Source organism: Neophocaena asiaeorientalis, unplaced genomic scaffold (assembly GCF_003031525.2).
Source record: "Neophocaena asiaeorientalis asiaeorientalis breed wild unplaced genomic scaffold, Neophocaena_asiaeorientalis_V1.1 scaffold110, whole genome shotgun sequence".
NCBI lineage: Eukaryota > Metazoa > Chordata > Mammalia > Artiodactyla > Phocoenidae > Neophocaena > Neophocaena asiaeorientalis.
The window spans coordinates 7,721,784-7,731,716 of record NW_020175053.1 but is presented as its reverse complement, the minus strand read 5'-3'; the positions used below and the strand labels follow the sequence as shown (position 1 = coordinate 7,731,716).

The following is a 9,933-nucleotide window of genomic DNA, read 5'->3' as shown; positions in this document are numbered from 1 at the left end:
AAAAAAAAAAAAAAAAAAAAAAAAAAAAAAGAAAGAAAAGAAAAGCCTTTATACACACTGTACACATTTACATGGCTTTGGAGGGCTTGGTGTGGGGTGAGGGCTGGAGAGGATCCGACCCGTGATAGGATTGAGGTATGTTGGGGCCTCCAGGTCCCAGGGTCTCTGGCAGGAAGCACCCCCCTCCCCAGCTGCCTGGCCCTTGTGCCCTGGATCCTGGGGAACAGGTCTCCAGAACCACCAACTGGAAGGCAGCCAGTTCCAAGCACCTACCAGAGCTGACTTCTCAGGAAAAGACAGAAGGCACAGTGCCCTGGGACTCACATGCCAGCACCCTGTGTTACCCCACAGCCAGGACAGTGAGGGCTCCAACTCCCCCAGCCCCGCTGAGGTGCTACTCTGAAGGATGGGGACAGAGACCCAAGGCAGCTGGGTTTGACTGTGACCAGCACAGGTTGGGTGGAGCTGGCCTGAGGCCACCCTCACCCTTAATGCCGGAGCCTCCCTGCCCAGTCTGAGGCAGTCACTGGCAGTGGCCACGACCCGCGCGGCCCTTCCTGCAGTCCTGATGGCAGTGCCCGCCTCCCCTCCAACCCCCAAGTAGGCACGGCTCCATGCCGCGCCCAGGGCCCACAGCCACAAAGGTGGCCATGGTCTCCAGCCGATGTCAGTGTCCTGGCAGGGGTTAGGGGCCCTGAGGACATCCAAGCCGTGGTTAGCGGAAAGTATTGGCAGGCTCGGTACACCCAAAGAAGTCGGGGCCCACGAGGCGGGGGAAGCCCTCCAGGGCCTTCACCTTCACAGGGTCAAACTTCCAGTAGAGGCGGCCACGCAGGAAGTAGGCATAGCCTGAGGAGACAGGAGGGTCAGGCAGGGCGGGTGGACACAGGGGCAAGTCCCAGTGGGCAGACCTTGACCACTGCTGAGTTCCTTGAAACCTGTAGACCCCAGGGTGTCCCTTCCAAAACCTCCCTTTGGGCAAGCCCTTCTGCCTGCCACAGGGTCTGATCTGAGCTACCACCCAGCCTGACAGAGGCCAGAGCCTCGGAGGCCCAACTCCTGCCCCTCAGAAAAGCAAATCCCACCCCTCTCACCACCTCTCCTGTGCCTTGAGTCAGATGGGGGACACTGGCAACCTGGAGCCTAGGAGCCCGAGGCCACTACAGGACAGCTCTCCCAGCAGGTCCCGATGTGGGGGAGCACAGAAGCAAAGGGGGGACACGGGAGAGAGCGCTGGACTGTGAGTCCCAGATCTAGTGCTTCAAGATCACAGGAGGCAGGGGGCTCTTGGCTAGAAGCAGGGACTGCCTGCGTGGAGGTCCTGGTTCTGTCCACCTTGGTGGCCCCGGTTAGGTACCTCACCACCTGAATCTCTGTTTGCTTTTCTGGAAACTGGGTTCATAACAGATGCTGCATTGGGAAATCGCATGAGACGTGTACAGAGCTCAGCACTGTGCCCAGAGCCTCATTGGCCCTCAGCAAGCAGCAGTTATTACTTCACCAGGCACGACCGAGGGACCTCGGCAAGTCCTTGCACCTCTCCTCATCTGCAGCACAGGGGTCTAGCACTGCCCTGGCACGAGGAGGGGGTGCAGAAGGAGTTCGCCAGGCAGAGGACCCGCAATGAGAGCTAATGCCCAGCCACCACCGGTGAGAGATGCAGCCACCACCCCGCTTCCCCCAGCCACCCCACCCCCAGCGCACCGTCAGCATCCTGGAAGGCAGCGTCGATCTCAGAGGGCACCCCTCGCCAGTCGGTGGCCCGGCGGGGCACAGGGCTGTCCACACGGCGGGTGCTGGGGTGGAAGCGCCAGTAGTCTCCGCCTCGGAAGAAGTAGATCTTGTTCTTCTCGGGGCCCCAGACCAGGGCGGCGTGGACCAGGGACCCCAGTAGGCCCAGCTCAGAGAGGGGTGCGGGGCCCAGGACTGGCTTCTCACCATCGTATACCCAGTATTGAGCTCCTGTTAGAGAGTGGAGGCTGCAACAAGCTGCCCAACTGCCACATCCAGCCACTGTGGACCCGCCCAGCCACCACCATGGCCACGGACTTTCCCAGCCTCAGTTTCCTTGTCCATAAAACATGAAGGCCAGCAATGCCTGCTTGGCACCCCCCACCCCCAAGTAGGACATTGGGCAATGCAGGCACTGGGAGGTACACGTGGGGAAGTTTACTCTAAGCAGCAGAGAGGCCGCCTGGGCTCCTGCTCCTTCCCTGCACTTGGCTGCCCCGGACAGGCACCTGCTGCCCATCCCTGGGCCCAGCCCTGCCGCAGCAGGCCCTAGCTGGGCAGCATAGCTGCCCGCAATGCTCCAGGCTCTCGTCTCTGCCAGACCCAGATCACATCCCTCTCTGCCTTTTCCAAGCTGTGTCCTCATGCAGGTCACTTCACCACCTCTGAGCCCCGGAGCCTCATCTCTAGACCAGGGGTAATAATCACACATGCTCCATGGGGTGTGATACCTTCAATTCTACTCCAACCTCGAGAGCCGCTTCCTCTAGGAAGCCTCCCAGCTGTGCCCAGAGGAGTGAGCCATACTCTTCCTTGGCCCCAAGAGTTCGAGGCACACTCCATCTGTTCATCATGTCTGCCGTCTGTCCCTACCCTTGACCATGATATTCCTGAAGTGTGACCTCCAGCCCCCACTCACCTTGGAAGAACCAGATGTGGCCCTGGGCATCCTCGAAGGCTGCATCCACGGAGGTGGGCAGCCCCTGCCAGTGGCGCGAGGCCAGCGCAGGGTAGCCGGGCTGCAGCTGGCCCCCACGCAGCCGCCATACAAAGCCTGCCTTGAAGAAGAAGAGTTCGCCGCGGATGGTGGCGACCGCATCAAAGGAGACCTGGCAGGCATCTGGTGGGGCATCTGGCTGGGGTAGGAGAGAAGGGTCAAAAAGAGCCTGCACTGGAGCCACAGAGGCCAGCAGTGGGGGTCGGGGCTGGAAGCAGGGCCTCACCTCCTCCCTCCCCACCCTCCTGGGCCTCACCTCCAGTGGTGCAATCTCGTTGGTGTCCACCCCGGCCCCGGGGCCCAGGTCTGGGGGCCTAGAGGTAGGGGCTAGTCGAGGCCGGCCGTAGAGGTGCTGGATGCCCCTGCGGTCATCCGGGCTGAGGCTCAGCGGGTATCGGAAGGTGTAGAAAGGGGACATGAGGGCCTTAGCAGCTGTCGTGTGCTGCAGCCCAAGCACATGGCCAAATTCGTGGGCTGCCACCTGCAGGAGGTCTGTGCCTGGAAAAGGGAGATAGCCCAGCAATCCCCGAGCTCCTGCAGCAAGACACTGAGCTGCGGGCCCAGCTCAGGGACCTCGGCAAGTCCCCATTCTCTATGATGTTCAGTAGCCCCATCTGGAAAGTGGGTCCCCAGCCCATACCCTGGTTGTCCCCGATTGTCCAGGTCTCGTCATAGTCGAAGTGGACATCCCCTTCTCGGTGGGTCTTGGGGAAGAAGGCGTGGGCCAGGATGCCCCCAGGTCCATCAAATGGCAGGTTGTCTCCATGCCAGTACCTGCAGGGGGGTGGGGGCAGAGTCAGTGGCTGCTGATGGGTGGGGCTCATTCCTAGAGGGGTCCCCGGCCACTGGCTCACCTGGTGAAGTCGATCATGATGTCAGCATGGCCCTCGTGCACCTCGGTAAAGGTGAGTGGTGTCACATCACTCCATACCTGTAGGGCCTCTGCCACCGTCTGCCGCACCTGTTCCCGCACCAGCTGCCATGGGAACCGGAGGATCCTGGGGGAGGAGCAGGGGCCTGGACCTGGCTCATGGGGCAGCGTCAGCCCCTGATGGCTGTTGGGCCAGGAGTTGCCCCTGGATGCTGCTCAGTGGGGGAGCAGGCATGCACGACACAGGCCAGGTGTGCCCTGGGCCTCAGGTGTGGCACACCAGTCCCTCTGCCACATGGGCACATCTTTGTGTGGGTTTGCGTCCTCAGGTGCCCATGAGTATCTGCATTGGGTGGAAAGAACACAGGACCAGGAGCCCCGAGGCCCACCTTCTAGACCTGACTATACCACTCACTGTGGAGAGACCTTGGGCCCTAGACCTGCCCCCTCCTGGTTCCCAGCTCCCCACCCAGGATATTTCCAGAGCCCCCAGCAGTCTCGGCTCCAATGCCTCGGGGCACCACACCAGTATTCACACCTTCTCTCCCAGGATGAGCCCCGCTGCATCACCCTGAGGGGCCTCAGGTCACCTGAGCTATTACCTGTCCTGCCACTGCTGCTCCCTACCTGCTCGGATCCCAAGTTGCAGCGATAGATATGAACCCGGTGTGGATAACACCTAGCTCGCTGAGAGGAGGGGCCGTGTCTGCCTCTTTCACCACAGAATCCCAGGACCTGGCCCTTAGTGCATCCCCACAGAGGCTGCCTGGCTGACTGAAGGCTGTGTCCCCACATGTCTACGGTGTGACCAAGCATGTGCTGAGACTCCTCTGCTGAGGGAGGGCATGGGTACAGGGGGTACCATCTGTGTGGGCATCTAAGTGTGGGTTTGGGGTGTTGACCCAGGGGGCTCGGGGGCCAGTGGATACACCCGCCTGTTACCTTGGGGATCTGGCACAAGTGTGTCTCAAGAAGCAGGGTGAGGGCGGTAGGTGGAGGGCGAGAGCCTGCTCGCAGCCCCTGGCCCTACCTGTAGGTGAGGTCCGTCTTTTCCCAGCGCCCGCCCGACAGCACGAACCGCTTTTGTCGGTTGTGGGCGCTCGGCCCGTCCAGCGGGTCAGGCACGCCGCAGCGGGGAGGTCTGGGGCCGGCGGCAGGCTGAGGGGCCTCCTGGGCAGTTGGGGCAGATGCCGGGGTGCTGGGAGGAGCTTCACGCCAGGGCTGTGGACCCCTTCTCACTGGGTGGCGGCGGTGGGCATCCTGTGCGGGAGAGAGGATGCAGGGACCTGCTCAAGCCTTGGGTCCTGGTGGCCCATGGTCAGAGGTGTGGATGGTCAGTGCACCCTCACTTGACCCCAGCCGGCCGTGTCGATGGCCAAGCTGAGGCCGTCACGCAGCAGGGTCCTTTGGCACAGGCTGACTGGCGTCCAGATGCTGATTCCAAGGCCTCCTACCGCCTCCTGCCCCCTTGTGGAGGGCCTGGGCTGCCGGGCACCTACTCCCGCCATTTGGGCTGGTGAGGACTGGGTCGGGGTGCAGCCCTGACTGTACTCTTCACACACCCAGGAAGGGACCCCACAAAGCTTCCAAGGAAAGGCCAGGGAAGCTCCCCCTCCACCCCCCCAGCAGATACCTTTCCACCTCCCTTTCTTCCTGGGTGCCCCCGGCCCCCACTCTGCCCTCTCCAGTTACGTGAGCTGGCTCCTGCCCAGGACAGCCACTGCAGCCACTCCCCAGCGTGGAGCGGCTGCAGTCCTGCCTCAATCTGCTCACCTGACAAATGGGGACGATACTTCCCCAGAGCGTGGATCTGAGGATGAACCAGGCAGTGCACACAAAGTGCGAAGGGCACCGGGAACTGAGGTCTGATTGCTGGGGGCAGTCTTGCTCACGCCCTGCCAGGGCTGGGTACACGGCGGGGCTAGATGTGCTCTGTTTGCCCCCTCCACGGGGGTATGTGGGGCAGACAGTTACCAGACACCCAGCCCCACCGTGCCAGAGCCCATGGACCACAAACAGTGATTCTGACCTGGAGCTCCCACCCTCCGAGACTCCCAGGATGGAGGTCGCAGTTCTCATGCATGGAAAAAACAGAAGCTCAGAGAGGTAGAGAGACCCAGCGGGGTCACCCAGCAAGGGCATGGCCGGGCCAGGTGAGGACTCTAGCATCCCAGGCAGGGGGCAAAGGCCCGGCTTGGGACATAGTAAAGCTGGGGGAGAGGCACAGAGCAGTGCCGTCTGCTGAGAGACTCAGCGCCTGTCTAGTCTGGGCCTGTCTGGTCAGGGCCGCTGTGGCCTCCCCACAGCCATATTTGGGGCGGGAGCTGGGCCACCCGGGCCCCACCCTTGGCCTCAGACTCTGGCGGCTCTCCCAGGCCCTGGGTGCCCCAGAGCTCTGATGAGCGTCCTAACCCCCCCAGCTCCCGATTCCAGAGCCACCAAGAACTCAACACCCTGGAGCCACTCAACCCCCAAGGACTCCCCATGATGAAGGGGTCCTCTAGACACCTGGAGCTTCTGGGGTGTGAGGCCCTGGGCCAGTTTTCCCCATTTCAGAGTTGCTTCTTGAACGGCTGATCATCTGGCAGAGCCCAGCCATACTGAGTGTGCCAGTACTAAGTACTGATGGCTGTTGCAGCTCACCCGTATCTAGGCTAGGACGCTGCCAACTGCTCCACGGACACGCTCTCAGGCCCTGATGGGACCTCCCACCATCTCTGCAGTCATCATCCCCATTTCTCAGGTGAGGACCCGGAGCCCAGAGAAGTTAAACAACTTGTGGGGGGCACAGCTGGCAGGTGGCGGGCTGTCTGCACTCACAGCCCACCCGCTACTTGCTACTCTGCTCTGCTCTTCAGGCTGGGGTCACCCTACCCCTGGAGGAGGGACCCATGCTGGCCTCACCTTGGTGACAGAAGAGAAGGAAGGGGAAATGATTAAGTACCTGCCACTTCCCAGGCACTCTGGAGGCAGGTTCACTGAACCTCCCCCACCCCCATCCCCGGCATAAGTTGGGGAGGATACGCATGCCAGGTCTCACATCAAGGATGTGGACCCCAGACTTATGTGACGAGCCATGACGGCCTGCACCTTCCTCTCCCCAGGAAGGTCTAGCCCATAGACCTCCAGGATAAATAGATTCCTTACCCCCAACCCTGGCCAGGGTCTGAGGACCCTCCCCAGGAACGCCAGGGCTGCGTCGTTCCTGGGAGCCCCAAACAGCCCAGAGCCCAGCCTGAAAGCTCTGTTTATGCCCGCGAGCAGAAATTGCTCCTCTCCTCTGCCCCACCAGCGACGCCTGAGCAGCCAGCCACAGAGGGAGGGTGGGTGTGCCTTCCTTTCCTGCTCCCACGAGGCACCAAGTCCTCATGGATCCCCCATGAGGACCCCTGGATCATGGGACTGTCAGTGCAGCAGAAAGAGCCACGGGCTGAGATTCAGAAGGCCCAGTTCTGTGCTGTGGAGACCCTGGTTGGAGTGACCCTGGGCAAGTCACTGTCCTCTCTTAGCCTCGACTGTCCTATCTGTCAGATGGGAATGGTACCATGGCAAAGGGCTAAATGACCTCCATCTGTAATGCCCGCTGCAGCATCTGGCGCAGAGAAGAGCCTCTTCCTGGTCTGGCTTCTTGCCCCGTGGGCCCTCCCCTCCCACACCTGGGAATCTGCTCCACCCAATTCCCTACAGCTCCCCTGAAGTTTCCAGACTTTAAATCGTAACAAAGGAGTTGCAGCTAGAAGGGAGCTCTCAGGCCCAGAGAGGAAAAGTGACTCGTGCTGGGTCCACCCACGAGCCAGGGGCCTCTTGCTCCCCGCCCACATCACGTTCATTGGTACTGGAGAGCGAATGAGCAGGAGGCACTAGGATCAAGGCCCCTGGGCAGTGGGTTCTTTTTCTTGGAGCCCACCATTTGAGGGCTCTTGGCCTCAGTTTCCCATTGCTGGGATAGGACACATGCTCCCTGCCCTGCCGACCTCCCGCACTCTCTTCCCCAGTCCTTTCCGGCCTGGGGCCAGGGGCCCTCCCTAGCTGCAAGGCCTGGCACGCAGCAACCTGATTCCTCAGATGGGTGTGCCAGTCCCCCCAGGGCAGCTGGGAGGCAGTGAGGTGGGGGGTGGGCATAGACCACGCCTGGCCTCATCTACAGCCCTGGGGGATTGGGGAGCAGGTATCACCCCATTTCCCAGGGGAAGAAACAGAGCCCAGAGAGGTCAAGGTCTTGGCTCAGGGTCACACAGCAAGTCAGCCAAGAGCTGGGCTTAGACCTGGGGTTCATGCCTCCCCACCCATAGCCCCCCATCCCCCCAGCTCTGGCCTGTCTCCAAAATCCACATTCCTGAGAAATGCGCCTCTTTGGAGAAGGTCTGCCTCCTCCTCGGCCAGCTGCCTCCCTCAGCCTGCCCTGGGGAGGGTGCCCAGCTCCTTCACCCCACCCTTCTCTGGCGGGCACCAAACCACAGCCTCAAACATACTCGAGGAATTTCTTGGGGAACTCAGTCTCCTGGCTGAGCTAGAGGCTTGGGGTCAGCCCCTGGGTCAACCTCCAATTAGGAAAATGGGAAGTACCTAGCAGAGGGGAAGTGAGGGAGGACCCCAGACTGGAAAGTGCTGGGTCTGTTTGCTGTTGGTCCAGCGGGACAGTTACTCATAGCTACTCTCTCTACTGTGGGCAGGAGGTGACCCTGAGGGGAGGGCATTTGGTTAGACTGTGAGGAAGGCAGGGAGCATCACCACGCCATTCTACGCCCCTCTGAGGCTCAGAGAGATCAAGCAACCTGCCCAAGTCACACCGCTAGTGGGGAGGCAGGTCCATCTCCCTCCACCTCCCCCGCTGGCTCCAGAAGGGAAGGCAGCATCCACCCCACTGGGCGGCGGGGCTTTCATCAACCCTGAAGGCTGTGAACTGGGATGGATAAATATTTACAGAGCTTTTCTGGCCCTGCCAACAGCAGTCCGGGTATAAACACATCGGAGGCGACCCCAAATGCTCCCTGCATATCTGCAGCGTGACAGACAACGGCCCAGCTCAGACCCAGACCCGACTGACACCGCACGAGCAGCAAAGTAGCAGCTGCAGGTGACGTCTCCAGTGTGCCTGGCTGAGCCCTCTCCTGGCCTCACCTCATATAATCTGCAGCCCAGCAGCAGGCACTCTTGCCTCCCACCCACCCAGACAAGACTGGGGTCGGGGGTGCTGAGGCTCCAGAGGGCTCACCTAGGGTCACGTGGTTCAAACCCAGGTCTCTCCTATACCCGAACCCCATGGATTCAACAGCTACCCAGGGTGATTTCTGACTCTGCCCCAAGGTCTAGGGGACCAGGAGGGGCTGGGAAAGAGGCAGGGTCCCTGGACTGAGGTGCCCACCACCCCTTCTGTCCTCTCCTGCTCCTATAGCCAGGGCAGGGGAGGGCAGAGCTGGCGTGGCTGGACAGAGGGGTCCAGACTGGCCAGACCTCCCTCCTCACTGGACTCGACCTGCCACCTCCCTAATGCTCCCATCCCTGCCTGGGCTGGCTGGATGCTCAGCTGGGCGTCTGAGTGGGCTGGGTACCCAGCGGGCTCTGGGCCTGCAGTTGCCCAGGCTGTGACCCCAGGCCCACCTGGCCGCCCCTGGGACTGGTCCCCCCAAGCGCCAGCCGGAGCGGAGGGTGCAGTTTTCCCAGGCACACACAGGCTGTCACACATGCCGGGACCTCCTTCCTCTCCAGATCACACCTTCCTCTCCCTTCCCTGTCTGACCCTACGCCCTGCTCTCTGAGGGTCTCGACTCCCTGCTCTCGGCCCCTTCTTTCTCACCCAACTCATATAACACACACTAGCTCTCACACTCATGCTGCCTCCTGGCTCCACGCTCCCCAATATCACCACTCTCAGGTGCCAGGCGGTGGCGCCTCCTCCAGGCTCAGACCCCATTTCCCCGGCACCGGCTGCCCTCCCCAGCGCTTCCTTAACCCTCCAGCCTGGAGGTGTGCTCACGGAGGCCACACATCTGGAGGCTGACGCCAGCCTGAGACCTGCTGGGCTTTGTCCCTGCAGTGAATAGGGGGCCCTGTAGCCACTCCCGCTGTACCTCCCCCAACACACACCCCAGTATCTCGGCCGGGCCGCCGAGGAGCAGGTCCCAGAGCTGGGAGGGGGGTGCGGAGTCCCGCTCACCAGCCTGAGCGATCCCGGCGCAGGCTCCACTTGCACACCTCCAGGGACGGGAAGCTCACTATCTATCACGCCCCCAGGGACCCAGACAGCTTTTCGGGTAACGGGCCGCGCCGGGCCACCCCGGGCATCCCCGTGGGTCCAGCTCGGCCACCGGGCCCAGCCCGCGTGCCCGGCGCT

The 9,933-nt window shown here is 61.9% G+C and overlaps 1 protein-coding gene and 1 pseudogene across 1 annotated transcript; one reads left to right on the top strand and one right to left on the bottom strand.

Moving 5' to 3' along the window:
• Positions 1-112: 112 nt before the first annotated feature.
• Positions 113-5,107, bottom strand: MMP11 (matrix metallopeptidase 11). The gene is made up of 8 exons (XM_024763682.1): positions 4,949-5,107; positions 4,630-4,859; positions 3,583-3,726; positions 3,369-3,502; positions 2,985-3,226; positions 2,651-2,867; positions 1,705-1,962; positions 113-849 (listed from the first exon to the last, which is right to left on the bottom strand). Exons 1-8 carry the CDS (start codon positions 5,105-5,107, stop codon positions 716-718), a joined length of 1,518 nt encoding a protein of 505 aa, XP_024619450.1. The 3' UTR covers positions 113-715.
• A 632-nt stretch (positions 5,108-5,739) lies between these two features.
• Positions 5,740-9,933, top strand: part of LOC112412161 (histone H3.3-like) — a 6,259-nt pseudogene continuing 2,065 nt past the window's right edge.

Coding starts and splice junctions, on each gene's coding strand:
- MMP11 (XM_024763682.1), bottom strand. CDS start 5,107: ATGGCGGGAGTAGGTGCCCGGCAGCCCAGGCCCTCCACAAGGGGGCAG. Junction 4,860..4,948: donor ACACGGCCGGCTGGGGTCAA/GTGAGGGTGCAC, acceptor TCTCCCGCACAG/GATGCCCACCGCCGCCACCC. Junction 1,963..2,650: donor CCACATCTGGTTCTTCCAAG/GTGAGTGGGGGC, acceptor ACTCTCTAACAG/GAGCTCAATACTGGGTATAC.